General features: G+C 37.5%; 1 protein-coding gene across 4 annotated transcripts in view; it reads left to right on the top strand.

Moving 5' to 3' along the window:
* Positions 1-21,068, top strand: part of TMA16 (translation machinery associated 16 homolog) — a 30,706-nt gene extending 9,638 nt beyond the window's left edge. For 2 of the 4 annotated variants that reach the window (XM_064383769.1, XM_064383771.1), the window contains exons 2-8: positions 4,528-4,624; positions 7,824-7,936; positions 14,190-14,227; positions 15,426-15,510; positions 16,676-16,824; positions 18,871-18,913; positions 20,790-21,068. In XM_064383769.1, the coding sequence (XP_064239839.1) occupies positions 4,528-4,624; positions 7,824-7,936; positions 14,190-14,227; positions 15,426-15,510; positions 16,676-16,824; positions 18,871-18,913; positions 20,790-20,970 (706 nt within the window). In that variant the 3' untranslated portion in view covers positions 20,971-21,068. The remainder of the gene's footprint in view (positions 1-4,527; positions 4,625-7,823; positions 7,937-14,189; positions 14,228-15,425; positions 15,511-16,675; positions 16,825-18,870; positions 18,914-20,789) is intronic. The other 2 variants (XM_064383770.1, XM_021676605.2) reach the window with 2 other exon arrangements.
* The last annotated feature ends 210 nt before the right edge of the window (positions 21,069-21,278 follow it).

Genomic DNA, 21,278 nt, shown 5'->3' with positions numbered 1-21,278 from the left:
TTATTTCTCCACATCCTCTCCAGCATCTGTTGTCTCAGTTTTTTTAATGATCACCATTCTAACTGGTGTGTGATGGTATCTCAATGTGGTTTTGATTTGCATTTCTCTAATGACCAGGGATGATGAGCATTTTTTCGTATGTTTGTTGGCCACATAAATGTCTTCTTTTGAAAAGTGTCTGTTCATATTCTTAGCCCACTTTTTGATGGGGTTGTTTTTTTCTTGTAAATTTGCTTTAGTTCTTTGTAGATTCTGGATATTAGCCCTTTGTCAGATGGGTAGATTGCAAAAAATTTTTCCCATTTTGTTGGTTGCTGGTTCGCTCCAATGATGGTTTCTTTTGCTGTGCAGATGCTCTTAAGTTTAATTGGATCCCATTGGCTATTTTGGCTTTTGTTGCCATTGCTTTTGGTGTTTTAGTTATGAAGTCTTTGCCTATGCCTATGTCCTGAATGGTATTGCCTAGGTTTTCTTCTAGGGTTTTTATTGGTGTTACGTCTTATACTTAAATTTTTAATCCATCTGGAGTTAATTTTTGTATAAGATGTAAGGATGGGATCCAGTTTCAGCTTTCTGCATGTGGCTAGCCAGTTTTCCCGATACCATTTATTAAACAGAAAATCCTTTCCCCATTGCTTGTTTTTGTCAGGTTTGTCAAAAGTTAGATGATTGTAGATGTGTGGCATTACTTCTGAGGCCTCTGTTCTAGATCACTGGTCTAGATATCTGTTTTAGTACCAGTACCATGCTGTTTTGATTACTGTAGCCTTGTAGTATAGTTTGATGTCAGGTACTGTGATGCCTCCAGCTTTGTTCTTTTTGCTTAGGATTGTCTTGGCTATGCAGGATCTTTTTTGATTCCATATGAAGTTTAAGGTGGTTTTTTCCAGTTCTGTGAAGAAGGTCAACAGTAGCTTGATGGGGATAGCATTGAATCTATATATTACTTTGGGCAGTATGGCCATTTTTCTGATATTGATTCTTCCTAACCACGAGCATGGAATGTTTTTCCATCTGTTTGTGTCCTCCCTTAATTTCCTTGAGCAGTTGTTTGTAGTTCTTCTGGAAGAGGTTCTTCACGTTTTTTGTTAGTTGTATTCCTAGGTATTTTATTCTCTTTGTAGCAATTATGAATGGGAGTTTGCTCATGATTTGGCTCTCTGTTAGTCTGTTATTGGTGTATAGTAATGCGTGTGATTTTTGCACATTGAGTTTGTTTCCTGAAACTTCGCTGAAGTTGCTTATCATGTTAAGGAGATTTTGGGCTGAGACGATGGGGTCTTCTAAATATACAATCATGTCGTCTGAAAATAGAGACAATTTGACTTCCTCTTTTCCTAATTGAATACCCTTTATTTCTTTTTCTTGCCTGATTGCTCTGGCTAGAACTTCCAATACTATGTTGAATAGGAATGGTGAGAGAGGGCATCCTTGTCTAGTGCCAGTTTTCAAAGGGAATGCTTCCAGTTCTTGCCCATTCAGTATGATACTAGCTGTGGGTTCATCATAGATAGCTTTTATTATTTTGAGATATGTTCCATCAATACCTAGTTTATTGAGAGTTTTTAGCATAAGGGCTGTTGAATTTTGTCGAAGGCCTTCTGTGCATCAATTGAGATAATCATGTGGTTTTTGTCTTTGGTTCTGTTTATGTGATGTATTACGGTTATAGATTTCTCGATGTTGAAGCAGGCTTGCATCCCCGGGATGAAGCCTACTTGATCATGATGTGAGCTTTTTGATGTGCTGTTGCATTCAGTTTGCCAGTATTTTATTGACAATTTTTACATCGTTGTTCATCATGGATGTTGGCCTAAAGTTTTCTTTTTCAGTTGTGTCTCTGCCAGGTTTTGGTATCAGGATGATGTTGGTCTCATAAAATGAGTTAGGGAGGATTCCCTCTTTTTGTATTATTTGTAATAGTTTCTGAAGGAATGTTACAAAGATTTATGTCTGGTAGAATTCAGCTGTGAACCAGTCTGGACCTGGACTTTTTTTGGTTGGTAGGCTATTAATTGCTGCCACAACTTCAGACCTTGTTATTGGTCTATTCAGGGATTCAATGTCTTCCTGATTTAGTCTTGGGAGGATATAAGTGTCCAGGAATTTATTCATTTCCTCTAGATTTACTGGTTATGTGCATAGAGTTGTTTGTAGTAATCTCTGATGGTAGTTTGTATTTCTGTGGAATTGGTGGTGATATCCCCTTTATCATTTTTTATTGCATCTATTCGATTCTTCTCTCTTTTCTTTTTTATTAGTCTGGCTAGTGGTCTATTTTGTTGATCTTTTCAAAAAACCAGCTCTTGGATTTATTGATTTTTTGAAGGGTTTTTTTATGCCTCTATCTCTTTGAGTTCTGGTTTGGTCTTAGTTATTTCTTGTCTTCTGCTAGCTTTTGAATTTGTTTGATCTTGCTCCTCTAGATTTTTCAATTTTGACGATAGGGTGTTGATTTTAGATCTTCCCTTGTTTCTCATGTGGGCGTTTAGTGCTATAAATTTCCCTCTAGACACTGCTTATAATGTGTCCCAGAGATTCTGATATGTTGTGTCTTTGTTCTTATTGGTTTTGAAAAACATCTTTATTTCTGCCTTCATTTCATTGTTTATCCAGTAGTCATTCAGGAGTAGGTTGTTCAGTTTCCATGCAGTTGTGCACTTCTGAGTGAATTTCTTAATCCTGAGTTCTAATTTGATTGCACTGTGGTCTGAGATACTGGTTGTTATGATTTCCATTCTTTCGCATTTGCCAAGGAGTGATTTACTTCCAATTATGTGGTCAGTTTTAGAGTAAGGGCGATGTAGTGCTGTGATTTGGGGTGGAGAGTTCTTTAGATGTCTGTTAGGTCCGCTTGGTCCAGTTCTGAGTTCAAATCCTGGATATATTTGTTAATTTTCTGTTTCACTGATCTGTCCAGTATTGACTGTGGAATGTTAAAGTCTCCCACTATTATTGTGTGGGAGTCTAAGTCTCTTTGTAGGTTGTTAAGAACTTGCCTTCTGTATCTGGGTGCTCCTGTATTTGGTGCATATATACTTAGGATAATTAGCTCTTCTTGTTGCATTTGTCCCTTTGCCATTATGTAATGCCCTTGTTTGTGTCTTTTGATCTTTGTTGGTTTAAAATCCGTTTCATCAGAGACTAGGATTGCAACCCCTGCTTGCTTTTGCTCTCCATTTGCTTGGTAAACTTCCTCCATCCCTGTATTTTAAGTCTGTGTGTGTCTTTGTATATGAGATGGGTCTCCTGAATACAGCACACTGATGGGCCTTAATTTTTTTATCCAGTTTGCCTGTCTGTGTCTTTTGATTGGGGCATTTAGCCCGTTTATGTTTAAGGTTATTATTGTTATGTGTGGATTTGATCCTGTCGTTTTGATACTAGCTGGTTTTTTTTGCCTGTTAATTGACGCAGTTTCTTCATTGTGTCGATGGTCTTTACCATTTGGTACGTTTTTGCAGTGACTGATACTGGTTGTTCCTTTCCATGTTCAGTGTTTCTTCCAGGAGCTTTTGTAAGGCAGGCCTGGTGGTGATGAAGTCTCTCAGCAATTATTTGTCCATAAAGGATTTTATTTCTCCTTCACTTATGAAGCTTAGTTTGGCTGGATATGAAATTCTGGGTTGAAAGTTCTCTTCTTTAAGGATGTTGAATATTGGCCCCCACTCTCTTCTGCCTCAGGGTTTTTGCCCGACCCTGCTCTCTGCCTGCCCTTAGCATTTTTTCCTTCATTTGAACGCTGGTGAATCTGACAATTATGTGCCTTGGGGTTGCTCTTCTTGAGGAATATCTTTGTGGTGTTCTCTGTATTTCCTGTGTTTGAATGTTGGCCTGCCTTGCTAGTTTGGGGAAGTTTCTCTTGGAAAACCTGAAGAGTGTTTTCCAGCTTGGATTCATTTTTTCCCTCACATTCAGGTATACCTATCAAATGTAGATTAGGTCTTTTCACATAATCCCATATTTCTTGGAGGCTTTGTTCATTTCTTTTCACTCCTTTTTCTCTAATCTTGCCTTCTCATTTTATTTCATTGAGTTGATCTTCAGTCTCTGATATCCTTTCTTCTGTTTGATTGATTCGGCTATTGAAACTTGTGTATGCTTTGCGAAGTTCTTGTGCTGTGCTTTTCAGCTCCATCAAGTCATTTATGTTCCTCTCTAAGCTGGTTATTCTAGTTAGCATTTTGTCTAACCTCTTTTCAAGGTTCTTAGTTTCTTTGTATTGGGTTAGAACATGTTCCTTTAGCTCACAGAAGTTTGTTATTATCAACCTTCTGAAGCCTGCTTCTGTCAATTTGTCAAACTCATTCTCCATCTAGTTTTGTTCTCTTACTGGTTAGGAGTTGTGATCCATTAGAGGAGGAGAGGCATTCTGCTTTTTGGTGATTTCATCCTTTTTGCCCTGCTTTCTTCCCATATTCGTGGATTTATCTACCTGTGGTCTTTGAAGTTGGAGACTTTTGGATGGGGGTCTCTGAGTGGATATCCTTTCTGTTGATGTTGAAGCTATTTCTTTCTGTTTTTTAGTTTTACTTATAGCAGTCAGGCCCCTCTGCTGCAGAACTGCCGGAGGTCCACTCCAGACCATGCTTGCCTGGGAATCACCCGCAGAGGCTGCAGAACAGTAAGGATTGCTGCCTTTTCCTTCCTCTGGTAGCTTTGTCCCACCAGATGTCAGCCAGAGCTCTCCTGAATGAAGTGTCTCTGTATATATGGGGGTCAGGGAGTCACTTGAGGAGGCAGTCTGTCCACTATCAGAGCTCAAGTGCTGTGCTGGGAGCTCCATTGCTCCCTTCAGAGCTGCTTGGCAGGGACATTTTAGTCTGTTGCAACGGAACTCACCCCTTTGTCCAGGTGCTCTGTCCTGGGAAGGTGGAGCTTTATTTATAAGTCCTGGGGGGCTGCTGCCTTTTTTCAGAGTTGCCCTGCCCAGCAAGGAGGAAGTGAGTTGCCCTGCCCAGCAAGGAGGAAGTCTAGTCACAGTCTGCCTGCAGAGACATTGCTGGGCTGCTGTGGGCTCCACCCAGCTGCTGTGTAAATTTCTTTGTGATTTTGTTTATATAGGTAAGATTAGGACTGCCTTGGTAATAGTGGACTGCCTCAGTAATGGCAGATGCCCTTCCCCCAGCCTAGCTCGGCTGTCAGGGGGTGAGCTCAAACTGCTTTGCTGGCTGGGAAACTCCCTAGCCAGTGACTTTCAGTTTGCTGCTCTTTGTGGGGGTGGGACCTGCCAAGCCAGATCACTTACTTCCCTGCCTTCAGCCCCCTTTTTTCCTTCAGGGGAATGGGCGGCTGTGTCTGGCAGGCGTTCCAGGTGCCAGCTAAAACAGCTGCCCAGAGTTGTGCTGGAAACCTGCAGTGCCTGCTGAAACGGCCCCCGACATCTGTGCTGGAAACTTGCGGCGCCCGTTCATACAACCGCCCAGATTTGTGCTGGAAACCCACCGTGCTTGTCAGCCCAGCGGGCATCTCCTGATCTGTGGGCTGTAAAGATTGTAGGAGAGGTGCAGTATCTGAACCAAATGCCGGAGTGGCTGGACCAAATGCCGGAGTGATCCACCTGCCTTGGCCTCCCAAAGCGCTGGGATTACAGGCATGAGCCACCATGCTTGGTTGAGGATCTACCTCTAAGCTTGCTCTTGTTAGGATTTTGGTAAGCTGGTTCTTGGTAGGATTTAGCTCTTTGTGGACTGCGGGCCTCAGTTCTTCACTAGCTGTTATCTGGAGACCTCCCTCAGTTATTTGTCATGTGGCCCTTCCATATGGCAGCTCACCACATGACAGCTGGTTTCCATGAGAGGGAGCAAGATGGAAGCCAGAGTCCTTTGATAACCTAATCTCAGAATTAACATTTCATTGCTTTTGCTAAATGTTCATTAAAAGTGAGTCAGTGGGTCCAGCCTACATTCAAAGGGAGGGGATTTCATAAGGGCATGAGTATCAGGAAGTGGGGTTTATTGGGTCCATCTTAGAGGCAGCCTGCCAAATGTTCTGAAAGTTTATACTTGATTCATGTTTCCTAGGTACTTTAATCTCAAAAATTCCTCTTTACACCTGCCTTTCTCCTCTGCACCTGCCATGTGAGCAGAGAGATACATAAAAGAGTACATATACTCTTTTATGTGATGGTTCTCCTTATTTTCCTATACCTGTCACCAATTTCCAGTGATACCCTAAGATTCAGACGTGGATATATCTTCTCAGGTTTATCAAAAATTGAGCAGAGCACTCAATGAATATTGAAAGAATGAATACATTTGTGAATGAGGAATTTGCAGTTATTTTAAATAGTTCTGCCTAGAAAGTTTTACAAAGGAAAGTTTTATCAAAGGGCACGTATGGGAAAGTAATTTTCAGGCAAGGTAATAGCAAGTGCAGTCTCAAGAAGTTATGAAACAGCTTGGTATGTTCTGGAATGGTGAGAAGTTCAGTAGGATGGGGTGAAGAATCTTTTATGGAGGAGCGTGGGAAGTAATGGTGGAGAAGCAGGTTGGGGCTAGATTGTTTTCTGTTTTAAAGACTTGGGACCTAATTGTGAACTGGTGGAGCGCTTTAAGCAGGGGAGAGGGACTTTACTATATTAGTGTTTTATGAAGACAAGCTGTGTAGCTTTGCTGAAAAAAGGACTAGCAGGGAGAACCTAAAGACCATCCTGATTATGAATGCTTGTGAGGACTGAATTAAGCAATTGACAATAGCTTTGAAGAAGATTGTAGAGCCACTTGGCCTTTTTCTGGAATAGATATGTTGGAGACTGCCAGCTGTCCCCTAATGTATTCTTTCTTTTTTTCTATATGAAAGGATCCTTTTTCTCACAGAATGGTATTATGTTTACTACTCTCCCTTATGTAACACTGTGAATAAATTTGGGTCAATGGGATGTGAGCAAAAGGATCTGCAACTTCCCAGGTCATGCTCTTAAAAAAGGGACATGTACCTTCAGATTTTTCTTTTCCTACTTCATACTGGCTTGAGTGTAGACCTGGTATTAGGCTGTCTTGGACTAGATAGAAGGTACAGCCTGAGGATAGTAGACAAGATGGAAGGATCCTGGATCTGTAAGAGCTTTGTAGAGCAGAACCTTCAGCTCCTAGTTTAACAGGAAAGAACCAAACTTAATCTGGATTATGCCATTATTTTGGTTTCTTATTACAGAAAACCAAATCTGATTGCTAAATCATTATAGGTGAGGTAAGATACTGGATTGTGTAGGGATAAAAAAAAGACTGAGATGTCTAATTTGGAGGACTGAATGAATTGTGATCTGGTTAATTGGCATAAGGCTTCAGTGGGAAAGTAATATGTTTTCGCTTTTGGATATACTAATTTTGAGATAGCTTCTATTATTTTCTGTATTCCTAATTTGTACAGGCCATAAACCCAACTTTGATTTTGCAGGATTCATTGTCCACTTTGTTCCATGTGAAGCATCTACAATCAAACTCCTACTAATAACCTCTATCCCCTTAATTTTCTTAACTGTAACAAACTTCTGGCCGTGAGTCTCTCACTATCTGTATTCCCTGTATCTTCTTTGAAGATAGAACATGTTGTGTAAGAGCTGAGTTTATTGACTCCTTCTGTGCCTTTCTTTCTTCTGTCATTGCAGAGCACCTCTGAATATGTTATTTCTGTCATTACTATGGCAACAGATTATTAGAATTACTTAATAAGCCTGGCTTGTCTCTTCATTTTTCTTGTAGTGTTTTTGGCTAACTGTATTTGTTATATTACTGTTTTTGAAAATTTATTTGTAAAGATTTTTGCGACTGAAGGCACTCACATATCTGACTATATGTGTCATATGTTTTCATACATTTTAGCCTAAAGCACCAAAGGGAAAAAGTGCGGGACGGGAAAAAAAAGTCATCCATCCGTATAGTAGAAAAGCAGCTCAAATTATGAGAGAGGCTCACAAACAAGAAAAAAAGGAAAAGTAAGTATCTTTCTATCATGTGTATTACTCGTTGGTAAAAAGCCCCTTTATACATTTATCTTTCAAACATCTCTTTCACAATATTCTCTCCCTTTCATAAATATTTGTTGAGTGTGTTCTGTATGCAGAGAGTAAAACTGAAAAAGGACTCTACTCTTTTAGAGCTTACCTAAAACAGATTAGTAATTTAAGTAGCAGTTGGTTATAAGTGCAATGAAAAATGTAAAAAGGTTATGGGATGGGGAGTGAGGGAGATGTTCTGTTTTACATGGGCTAGTCATGGAAGCCCTCTCTGATGAAGTTATATTTGAACAGAGAGTTGAAAAATGTGAGGCAGTGAACTATGCTGATGTACATATATATATATATATATATATATATATATATATGGCATATAGATTAAAGTGCCCATGAGACATGTAAGAGGAGATACGGAATGGATAGTTAGATTTGTTGAGTCTAGTGTTCAGAGGTTAGGTTAGGGGTGTTGACATCAATTTGGGAGCAATCAGCATTCATATGGGATTCCAAGCTGTGAGACTGGGTAAGATCAGGTCACCTACGGAGTAACTGTTGATGGGGAAGAGAAGAGAGCCAAGGACTGAGTCCGGTAGCCCTCTACCATTTAGAGGTTGGGAAAAAGGAGAATTCCACAAGTGAGGCTGAGAAGAAGAAGAAAGAAGGCTGTTTCAAAGGTTCCTTAAAATGAAGATCAAATAAAAATCATCATTTTGACTTTTAGAATAGTTTTGCCATTTTAATGAATGCTACATACATTTGCATACTAGATGATGGAAACCAGTACATTTTTAAATGTTGATTTTTTTGCTTAAGCCTTATTTAGTAAAGGTTAGCTGTTTCACTGTAGTTTGGCTAGAAGAAAATAATCAAGTGTTGTGATAGCAGAGTCAAATTTTCTTTTCTAGGGATTGGCTTTTTTTGTTTGTTTTTGTTTTTGTTTTTAACATAAAGATTTACTATGATGATAGTTTTGCTTTAGAACAGTAATTTTCAAATTTCAACTGTGTGCATCACTTTTATAATTTTTGCTTTTTTAACATGATTTATTACTACTATGATTTGTACTTTCTGCTATTATATATATCAGTATTTTGCAAACTTATGTACATGACATACATCTGTAGAGCTTATTAAAACTGTTTGTTATTCCAACTGCTAGAATTTTCTGTTCTCAAGATTGGGGTTTCTGACCTAAGGGTTTCCGTTTCCAACAAGTCTCCAGGTAATGCTGGTGCTGTTGCTGCTGGTTTAGGGACTACACTATGAGAATTGCTGTCCTATACTATTATTTATTTTCCTTAAATACCGGTTTTTTTTTTAAAAAGGAGATGTTTTATCTCTCTTAAAATCAAGTAGATACTCTTAAAATCAAGTACATACTATCCCCTGCTGTAGATGCTGTACCTGCTGTAGAGTCTGAGATATAACTTTTGTATGTGCTTGGTGAAAAGATCTGGCGATTAAGTACTTGGTTCACAATAATTGTGACAGCAAGCCTAGAATGTTTGTATGTTGTCAAGTATATTCAGCATGTTGTATATTGATTTACAGAATTAGCATTATAGAAAAATTATGGAAGAATGAAACAGAACAACATGTGAATCTCATATATATATGTTGTCCTAAGAAAATTCTGTTTATTGGCCAAGACTTTTGTTTTAGTAATGCAGAGTAGAAAGGTATCACTTAATTTTTCTGATTGGACAATATTCTAAATAGATTGGATGTTTTCCCTTTTAAAAATTTATTTTTGAAAAGACATTATTTCAATAGGCATGGCCATAGAACCAAATATACAAAAATATGTTAGGTAATAGTACCTAACATATTTTATGTTATGAAATCATAGGCTAAGGCCACCATAGATGTCAGTTCTTTTGAGTAGCAGCATCGGTGACCACGAATCATACTTAACTGTAAATGGGAGTGTGGTCACAAAAGGCATATTGAAATGCTGTTGATTCCCTGCGCCATTTCAAAAGATGATTGGTAACAAGATACCCAAATGGTTGGGACAACTTTAAGCAAGGTCATAGAAAAGGTACCAATAGGACTTAACTGGAACTTGGATACCTGTGGCTTCTTAGAAATGAACAGCAGTCACCAGATGTTTTAGTAACTGTTACTGCATAAGAAGTTATGCTACAATTTATCAGCTTAAAACACGCACAGTTTCTGGATCAGGTAGGAATCCCAGTGCCATTTAACTGGGTGTTTCTGACTCAGTGTCTTTCACAAGCCTGCAGCTAAGCTGTTGTCTGGGACTGCATTCATCTCAGAGTTTGCTAGGGAGAAATTCTGCTTCCAAGCTTCCTTACATGGCTGTTGGTGGACCTCAGGTCATGGCTGGCTGTTGACTGGAGGCATCAATCTTTACGGCATGAGCCTCTTCATAAGACTACTCAGAACATGACAGCTTGCTTTCTCCAGAGCAAAGGCTCTGAGACAGAGAGCAAGAGAGAATGAATAAGTCTTTGTAATCTAATTTTGTAATGACATCTGTCTACTGCACTATTGTATTTGTTAGAAGTGTCCACTAAGTCCAACCATACCCATGGAGGACAGGGACATAAATATTAAGAGGCAAGAATAATTGGGGACCATCTTAGATCTTGCCACCTTTTGGTAGTATCTGCCTACCAAAGAAAATTGGTCTCCTAAGTAACAGTGGTAACCAGGCAGACTGGAGTATGTAGTCTTAATATGTTTCCATGGAATCCAGGATTCTTTTGTACTGCTTCCTAGGTTTTCTTTTTCAGAAGAAGGACAGATAGGAGGAAGGTGGGGAAGGGTATCTATTAGGGAGGGCACTGTGCCTTTTGATGAGTGGTAGATGCAACAGTTTACTGATATCTTCAGTTTACTTAAAAATTCAGTAGGAGACTGGGCGCGTTGGCTTATACCTGTAATGTCAGCACTTTGGGAGGCTGAGACAGGTTGATCACATGAGGTTAGGAGTTCAAGACCAGCCTGGCCAACATGGTGAAATCCCATCTCTACTAAAAATGCAAAAATTAACTGGGCATGGTGGTGGGCACCTGTAATCCCAGCTGCTTGGGAGGCTGAGGCAGGAGAATCGCTTGAATCCAGGAGGCGGAGGTTGCAGTGAGCCGAGATCATGTCACTGCACCCCAGCCTGGGTGACAGAGTGAGACTCTGTCTCAAAAAGAAAAAAAGATACTGTAGGAGTAATTAACAATGCTAGAATAAAAGTTTAAACATATTCTTTATCTTCAACATTTGAAGAGCTCTGATTTAGACTATATAACAGAAACTAGGATGGTTTGAAGACTAGCACATTCTGAACAATGAACAATTTACAAACAGCAAGTGGCTCTTTTATATGATGTGATTTTTGTTTTATGATTTCTCAGCATAGCAACATTTTGACATAGATAGCAAATGAAAATGACTCCAAGTGGAAAATTAACAAAGGAAACTAAGCAGGATGGGTAAGAATCGCAGAAACAACTGCCTTTGAGAATTAATCTTATTGATACACTTCACTTAATTGATTCTCTTTAAAAATCATGCTTACACATTGTCTATCTAAGAATTAATCTCTCTACTTTTCTTCATTCCACCAATACCACTGTAAGTTCAGGTTCCCATTGAGTCCATTTGGAATTACTGCGGCTTGACTTCTAACTAGATTCTTCCCTCCAGCCTTATTTAAAAGAAACAAATTCCTCTCAGAGCCATTCTCCAACTTTTTATGAAATGTTCTTTGTTTTTTAAAATCAGCTTTGAGGTTCAATTAATATATAATAAAGTGAACACATTTTAAGTGTAGTTTTTGGGTTTTGACAGTTGTATACATTGGTGTAGCGACCCTGATTCGTATGTAGTACAATTTCATCTTCCTAGAAAATTCCCTGTGCACCCTCCCAATCAGTCCTCACACTCTACCCCTCGTCTCAGGCAGCCACTAATTTGCTCTTTATTTTGATAGGTGAGATTTATGTTTCTAATGCTTACTATAAATGGAATCATACTGTATGTGGTCTTTTGTGCCAGCATCTTTCACATAGCATGTTTGTGAGACTTATCCATGTCATTTTATGTATTAGTTGTTCTTTCCTTATATTGGGAATATTATTCCATCCTCAGGCAATTTATTTATATCCATTCACTGGATATGCAACTTGGTTATCAATTCACTGTCTGTGTTCATTTGGATATAATTTTAGTTTTCGGCTATGATCAGGGATCTGCAAGCTAAGGCGTTAGCCACCTGTTATTATGAAAAGTTTTTATGGAAAACATCAATGCTGATTTCTTTTGTGTTTTCTATGGCTGCGTTCATGCTGCAGTGGCAGAGTTGAATAACTGACAGGTACACGGCCCCCAAAGTCTAAAATGTGACCACTTGACCATTTAAGAAAATATTTGTCAACCTCTGCTATTAGGAATAAAGTTGCCATGAGCACTCATGTACAGGTGTTTGTGCGGACGTATGTTTTCATTTTTCTTTTAGTTCCTAGAACTATGATTGTTGGGTAGATGTTTGAGTTTATAAGAAATTCAATTTATAAGACTTGCTGGGTCAACATACTTAAGGTGTTTGCTTAAGTTTATAAGAAATTGGGTTTATAAGAATTGCTGGATCATAGGTTTAAGTATATATGAAATTACCTTTTTCAAAGTAATAGTACCATTTTATATTTTCACTGCCAGCGTATGATAGTTCTATTTACTGTATATCCTCTTGAACATGTTACATTGTCAGAGATTTTTTTTCCCCTCTTTAATTTTAGCCAATCTAGTAGGTATGTAATTTTTAATTTTTCATTCTTGATGACTAATGATGTTGGGCATCTTTTTATGTTCTTTTTGGTCATTTGTGTTTTCTTCTTGGAGAAACTTTCCAAATATTTTGCCTTTTTGGTACTGGGTTGTTTATCTGTTTTTAAGTAGTGAGGACTGTTTGTATATTCTAGATTCAAGTCCTTTGTTATTTGTATTATGAATATTTTCTCCTATAACTGGTATGGTGGCTCATCCTTGTAGTCCCAGTGCTTTCGGAGGCCGAGGTTGGAAGATAGCTTGAGGCCAGGAGTTTGAGACCAGCCCGGGTAACATAGTGAGACTCTGTCTCTACAAAAATAAAAGTTAAAAAAAAAAAAAAATTAGCCAGGCATAGTGGACAATAGTCCTAGCAGGCAGGAGTTGGAGGCTGCAGTGGGCAATGATAGCACTACTGCACTCCTGCCTGAGCTACAGAGTAAGGCCCTGTCTCTAAAAATAATAATAACAAAAAGATGTCATTTCATTTATCCAGTTCTCTAGTTGTGTAAAATGGGAGGGTAAATCTGGTTTGCCTACTTCTTTGTGGATAAAAGCTATGTATACTTCCTGCTTTATACAAAGCCTTCTCCTATGGCTAAGATTTTTCTTTTCCCATAATTGTAGTCCCTATTTTTTTTTTTTTTTTTAATCCTGAATAACTTCTCTGCATGTTCAGGTCTCAGCTTACAGTTTACTTCTCTGGAAAACCTTCCACAATCCTAAAACATATAGTAGATGCTTTTTAAATATGCTTTTGTGGCTCTGTATGCTCCTCTGTGTTTTTATTAACCTTAGATTTTAATGTTTGTTAAGACAGGGACAGTGGAGTTTTTTGTTCATTGCTGTATCCCTTGGGGCTATCAGAAAATGAAGTCTGGCAAAAACTTGGTATCCAGAGGTCTCCTGAAGGAATAAGTGTTTAGAATATCAGTAAATAGGAGGCATGTATTACCTATACACTTTCTGAAAATAAAACATTTTTGTTTGTTATAATTCTTTTCAAATTCATGGAAAATAATCATTCTGTTTTGTTCTTTTTGAAGTTTAAAAGATGATAGTAGTGCATTTTGGTTTTGGTGGCAGCACTCAGTGTTCCAAAGGTTTGCATTACTCTTGGGCACAAGTATTCTGCATATTACAAAACCCATCTGAACGTTCAGAATTCAATCAAGCTTTCAGTGTTTTTAAACTGTTTTGTTCTATAGGCTTCCTTTAGACATTGAGAAGCTTAAAAAAAGTTTCTTATAAAATTTTGTTCTAGTGATTTAAAAGAGAAGCATGGTATTTAGCATTTCTGTTAACAAAATTATTTTCAAATTTGTAAAAAAATGATCATTTAATTAGAGTTCTTTAGCCAGTTTTTCTTTTGGTTGTTATTGTCAGAGTTTTAAAACTTGCTTTGGAAATTTTCTAACACATATCTATATATACCTTTCCTTCAAAGACTGAAGAATGAAAAGGCCTTGCGTCTCAACCTTACTGGTAAGTGGGTTTACTTGTTTGAAATTCTGACTAGAGTATAGGGAATTTCTGCCCTATACCTATTTTTTCTTTTTACTCTTTTAGTGAAATACTGTTTTTATCAAAGTGAATTTGATCAGACTTGACCTAAACAAGGCAAATCAATCATTAAACTTTTGGAATAGTGTTGATGATTTCTAGCTAAGTTCTCCAGAAAGTGTTAGTTTATATTTGCCTATCTACCTACCTGTCTACACATATATACATATCCATCTATTCGTCTATCTGAAGTTTAACTCTACCTCCCTAACCATTCGAATTATGAAGGATTATGGCCTAGGTAGAAACAATAATTCATATTTATTTAATGGTATGGACATACACATCTTCAGTTTGTATCTCAGTATCATGTCGCTTTTTTTGGTCAGAGTTATTGCTAATAATTTTTTTATTGACAAATCTGAGATTTAAATACTGTTAGGCTCTTTTATTAAAATGAAAGGTATTTGAACCCTCATCTATAATGCTTCCTCAGGTAATAGAATAGTATTTTTAAATGGGGTATCAGTATACTGGGCAGGGTGATTTTTTTTTTTTTGTCTGTAATCTTGAGAACTCTAACTGAAAGTGACCCCAATGGTCAGGTTTTCTCATAATGATGAATTTTGTTGGCTCTTTGTTAATATATCTCAATTACTCTACACAGTACCTGGCAGCTCTTGTATGCTTAATGTATTTGCTAACTTTGGGGCCCTGGACAAGTTATTTAACCTCTCTCATCTACAAATGGGTGTAATAATAGTACTAATTCTCATGAGATTATAAAACTATTTACATAGTGCCTACAGCTTATTAAATACTCAGCAAATATCATTCTCATCATTAATGGAGTTTTCATTTTATTATTTTTGACAGGCTATCCTTTGCTTTTAAATACTTAGAAATTCATGCCCAATTAAAAGATTATTTTCCTTTTTTGAATCCATATTGGATAATATACACAGAAGAGCATCCCTCCCACCCCTCTCTCTTCTCTAAATTAAAATCTGACGACAGTTTAATTTGTGACAGACTGGTTTAATTAGCTGTGAGCCCACACATTTCACATTGACATAAATTTTGGTTCTGTTTTAAGCACGTTAATGTTGAAAATTCTAATGAATATTTCCTTGCTTAAATGATGACTTGTGTGGTAAACTGTCTTGGTACTTGTTTATAGGTGAAAAACTGCAATGGTTTCAAAATCATCTTGATCCCCAAAAAAAGAGATATTCAAAGAAAGATGCTTGTGAACTAATCGAAAGGTAAACACTGGGCATATTATGAGCAAAGGGTCAGAAAAGGGAATTCTCCAGCGGGGTTCTTTAAAACACAGAGCTCTGTTCTGGATTTGTAGAAGAGCAAATGGGCTTGGTTATCAGGAAGACTTTGGATTCATTTCCTGGCTTAGTCACTATGGGAGATTTGTAACGTATTTGGGTCTCAGAGTGGTAGTTAGACCACTTTCTTGGGATCACGACAGGCTTCCTGGAGAAGTGTCATCTAAACTGGCAACTGAAAGGTAGGGGTTAGCAGATCAAGGCAAGGTATTTTGAAGAACCCCTAGCTAGAAAGAAGAATATTTAAAATGGCCAGAAGTGAGAATGAAGATAACATATTTAGTGATCTGCCAGACATTTAATATGACTAAAATAAGTTCAAGGAGGGAAGTGTGGCAGGTACAATAAATGATAACTAGCTCATGAAAGACCTCAGATGTCAGTTCAAAAGTTTGGCCCTTATCCAAGGACATTAGGAGCCATAGGAGGCTTTTACAGCAAGCACCTGAAAAGATCATACTTAACATTAGAAAGGACACAGTGAGAATGAAGAAAACAGAGTGCAGAGGTTCATGACTCTGGCCAAGAAACTGTTGAAAGGTTGGTATAACAATCCAGGCAAGAAATGATGGTGGCCTTTGCGTGGCTTATAGCATGATGAAAAGAGAAGTGAAAGATTCCAAAGGTATTAAGAGAGTAGAAGTCTCAGTGTTTAGTGAAAACTTAGGTGCAGAATAACAGGGAGAGAGAGCAGTCAATGAGGCCATCAGATTCCTTGTCTGGAGAACTATTTCCTGAGTTAGGAAACCCAAGAGATAGAGGGGGTTGGTGGGGGGTAGGTGAGGACAGGGTGATGACAAGTTCAGTTTTGATGTGCTAATGGTGAAGCCACTAGGGGACATCCAGATGGAGATGGTGGTTGAATGTGAGGGTCTGCAGTTTGATAGTAGGCTGTGATTTGGTCACTGAAGTTCAGGAAATGGTCGAGTTATCCAGGGAATGGGTAACAGAGGTTTGAGGACCTGAGGAATCCAGAGGAGCATACACATTTACAGGACATACAAAGGCTGGATACTAAGTTTTCCATTAAGTAATAAAAGCCAAATACATAGACTTTGTATGTAACACAAGTCATATTCTTATTTTTCAGGTACTTGAACCGATTCAGCAGTGAGCTGGAGCAGATTGAGTTACATAACAGTATCAAGGACAGGCAGGGGAGGCGGCACTGTTCCCGGGAGACTGTCATCAAGCAGACGATGGAGCGGGAGCGACAGCAGTATGAAGGATATGGCCTTGGTGTGCTCACTGATTTTTTATTTTCCTTTTATATTACAGAGCAGTGTCAATTTGTGATTGATTTCTAAGGTTTTATTTTACATATTGTTTATTTCATTTGATTTTCTTCCTTTGATATCCTTTTCTTTGTGAGGATTTAGAATAATTTTGGATTCTTTTTTTTCCTCTACAACAAAACTATCAATTTTGTGAGAGTGACATCATATCTTTTCACTGTGGTAGTAATACTGATTACTCTCCTATTCATCTTGTCAACCCTAACTTGTCCCTAGAACTCCAGATTTGCAGTATCACACTTGGGTTTCTCAGACTCTCTATTTGCATGTCTTTTGGGCATCTCAGACTTGACATGTCATAAAACAAACGTCAGCTTTTCTCCTAAACCTTGCTCCTCCCGTAGGTTTCTTACTCCAGTCAGTGGCATCACCACTTGCCCAGTTGCTCGGATTAGAAACCCTAGAGTCACTTTCACAGTCTACATGCAACCTGTCAGCAGTGTTTAGAATCTGGTGACTTTGACAACTGCCACTACCACTTCCCACCTCCCTGGTTCAAGCCACTGTCGTCTCACCACTACCGTAGTAATAGCCTCCCAGTTGCTCTCTGTGCCTCCACTCTTTCCCACTAAAGTCTGTTTAACATGTAGCAGCCAGGATTAGTTGATAGTGTTTATCAGAGCACATCCAAAGTAAACCATTTGCTGGTGATACAGCTAGGACGAAAATTCAGATCTGCTATGCTGCAGTGCTTTTCCCAGAATCAGGGGATGGGTCTGGTGAACAGACTCTGATGAGTTTACAGGTGTCAGTTTTCTTGTGGGGAGATTGTCACCAAATTCCGTTTTGATAAGATTTCGAGAAGACTAGATATGACCATCCCTCTCCCCTCCTTGTGTGGTATAAATATTTCTAATTCAATAAGATTTTAAAAAATTTTTTGTGCTTATTTATACCTCTTAACACCTAACCTCTCATACTGTTATTCTCTGAAACTATTGTAAAAAGTCAACATAATCCGAGTGGCTCATGCATGTAATCCCAGCACTTTGGGAGGCCAAGGCAGGCAGATTACCTGTGAGGTTGGGAGTTCGGGGCCAGCCTGACCGACATGGAGATACCTTGTTTCTACTGAAAATGCAAAATTAGCTGGGTGTGGTATGATCCCAGCTACTTGGGAGGCTAAGGGAGGAGAATTACTTGAACCCAGGAGGCAGAGGTTGCAGTGAGCCGAGATCGCGCCATTGCACTCCAGCCTGGGCAACAAGAGCAAAACTCCATCTCAAAAAAAAAAAAAAAGTCAGTATCTAGTTGTAACAAACATGCTTATTTTATCTTCTTTATTACTTGATAGTAAATGTCATTTAACATTGTATTGAATTGACGAGATTTTTTGCAACAATCTTCCAATTTTTTTGTTCATGCATGTTGGTTTATGATGAACTTTTGAAACAAGCTAAGAAACTACCATATTTATATTTTTTAATATAATTTAAAAATTTTTAATACAATTTTTTTATATAATTAAAAAACTACCATATTTTTAATTAAAAATGGGTTTTTTATTGAACTTCTTTAAGCACATTTTTTTTAATTTAAAAAAGTCTTTTTTTCACATTTAGAAAAATGTGATTTTTTAAAAACATTAATTTTTGCATTCCTGAGATAAATTCTACCCTGTGAAGGTAGATTATTACATGTTTGAAAACATTGTACTTTTCACCAAGAAAAAATATATAACCTGGCATGTTATTTTAGCGGATTGATAGTTATACTTTGCCAGGTACGTTTTATTGTTAAAAAGAAAACGGTTAATTTTGTTAATAGCTTTGTTTTATTTCATGGAGTCTATGCTAGAATTGATCATTTAATAGCATTTTTCTTAAGTCAAACTTTTGATGTTAATTGTAGCAATACTTTGAAATTTTGTTTTCTTTTGGATATTTTTGCTAAAAATTATTTGTTGTATAAAAATAACAAAAGAGGAAACTGTAAAATTGTGTCATTTAGAAAACTTTGCCTAATGGAGATAAATTATTTTCTTTTCCAGAGATTCCAGACATTCTAAATGCAAGTAATCTGAAAACATTTAGGTGAGTCTGTCTTGTATTGTTGCCTTGACACTGTGTGTAAAGTACATGACAAGAGAACTTTCTTCCCCTTTGAGTCTAGACGGTGGAACTAAAAGAAAATCAGGGGTTTCTTTTAACCGTTTCTTTTTTATCAGACCAAGTAAGAATTTTCTGAAGTTGTGCTTATGAATACTTGATATGCACTGACAGGATAGTGACCTGGTGTGCTTGTTGTTTTTCAGAATGGTTTGAGATACATTATTATTATAGTACCTCAAAGTATGTGATCTCACTGTTCCTCCCTTCGTTCTTATTTTTTTAAAAAAGGAAATGAGCAACAGACGTGATGGCTCAGAGTCACATCCCTAGGCTGTTCTGTAGCAGCCTCTTTCGCAGAGGAGATGGTTATAGGAATGATTCCAGGGAACAGGTTAAGTCATCAAGACTCGCTTTGTCCAGCGGTCTCTAGTTGTACTCTTTTGTAAACTGGGAAACTACTGAGTAGGATTTTAACTTTTTAGGCTTTTGTTTTCTCTTTTTTCAACTTTTATTTTAAATTCAGAGGTACGTGTGCAGGTTTGTTACGAAGGTATATTGTGTAATGTTAAGGATTGGAGTAAGAATGGAGACATTACTCAGGTAGTGAGCATAGCACCCAGTAGGTGGTTTTTCTTACCTCTTACCCCTCTTCCTCCCCTGTCTTGTATTTTCCAGTGTCCGTTGTTCCCATTTTTATGACTTTATCTACCTAATGTTTAGCTCCTACTTCTAAGTGAGACATGTAGCATTTGCTTTTGTGTTTCTGTGTTACTTAGTTCACTTAGGATAATCTATAAAACTCCTAGAAGAAAACCTAGGGAATACCCTTGTTGATACCAGCCGTGGCAAAAAATTTATGGCTAAGCCTTCAAGCACTTGCAATAAAAACAAAGATGGACAAATGGGACCTGATTTCTGCACAGCAGGAGAAACTGTCAAGGGAGTGATCAGACAACCTATAGAATGGGAGAAAATATTCTCAAACTGTTTGCATTCAACAAAGGCCTAATATCCAGAATCTATAAGAAACAAATGGATCAGCAAGCAGTGTTTTAGTTTTTAAACACAGGTTCTGTTTTATTAAGCACTTCGGTCTTAACTAGACCATGTTGATGGCTCTTATATTTAATGTTAATTGAAATTAGATAAATTTAAATCCAGTCATCTTCTGTACTTTTGAATTCATTGAAACTAAATTAGCTTTAATAGACTTCATCTATCATGTTTAAGATGCAGCTCGCTTTTGAGCTTATGTATAGCATGTATTTATAATTTAAATTTATGGAGCTTAAGATTCTTTTTATACCTTTTTCTTTTTTTTGCCTGCAATCAAATATATAAATATGCTCTTTATTTCTAAAACAATGTATCTTCTACTTCCTCCAAAACAAAGCCAGAAACAAGAAAAGAGAGTATAGCCTTCTGGTTAGAGTTCAGTTCCCAAAACAATATCCATATTACTTCTAAAGTAATTAATTATCACAGAAAATACTGAGGCTGAAAAACTGAATATTTTCCATTATAAGAATAACAGTTGTTTGATTTCTGAAACTTAACTGGGATGTACTTCTGTGTGTGAAAAGGAAAGCCTCTTCTGACTATATTTTGGAGATTTGTCATGTATGATAACAATGTCTACTTTTGATTGCGATTCTTGATCTGGGTAGCCTGAGAGAAGGAGATACTCAGGTTAGGGAGGATGAAAGAATAGAACAGCTTTCTTGTAATTTATGCTTAATATTTTCCTTTAGTGCTTTTGAAGTTTTGAATTTGTAGGATCCTCTGAGTTTCAAAAATTTACTGTCTTCTATTTTTTCACTTCAACACTCTGTACTCTTTATTTTTTCCTTTTGTCTAGGGAATGGGACTTTGATCTGAAGAAATTGCCAAACATTAAAATGAGAAAAATTTGCGCTAATGATGCAATTCCGAAGAAGTGTAAGAGGAAAACTGTTATAACTGTAGACCAGAATTTAGGAGAATTGGAACTAAATGATGAATCAAGTGACTCAGATGAGGAAATGACTGCAGTGGCCTAATTGTCTGCACTCGAATTGAAAATAAATAACTTGAGAGTTTCAAATTATATTCATTGATTATGGTACATGATTGTCAATATACAAGAATTTGATATTGACATTCTCTTATACAATGAGAGTTTCATTTGCAGTTTCAAAAATGGTGTTATATTTATTTTAAAATGAACATTGCTTTTCATTTATATTGTTGCTAAAATAGATAGACATGATCTGCAAAAAGTTGTTTAATCTTTTTCATCTTAATTTCGGGCTGGGAGGAAGCGATATAACTCTCTCCCAGCCCGAATGTTTTGGACAAAAAATGTTTT

Source organism: Aotus nancymaae, unplaced genomic scaffold, assembly GCF_030222135.1.
Source record: "Aotus nancymaae isolate 86718 unplaced genomic scaffold, 86718_ANA_hifiasm-v0.15.2.pri h1tg000033l, whole genome shotgun sequence".
Lineage (NCBI taxonomy): Eukaryota > Metazoa > Chordata > Mammalia > Primates > Aotidae > Aotus > Aotus nancymaae.
The sequence above is the reverse complement of the archived record's forward strand: the minus strand, read 5'-3'. Positions and strand labels throughout refer to the sequence as shown.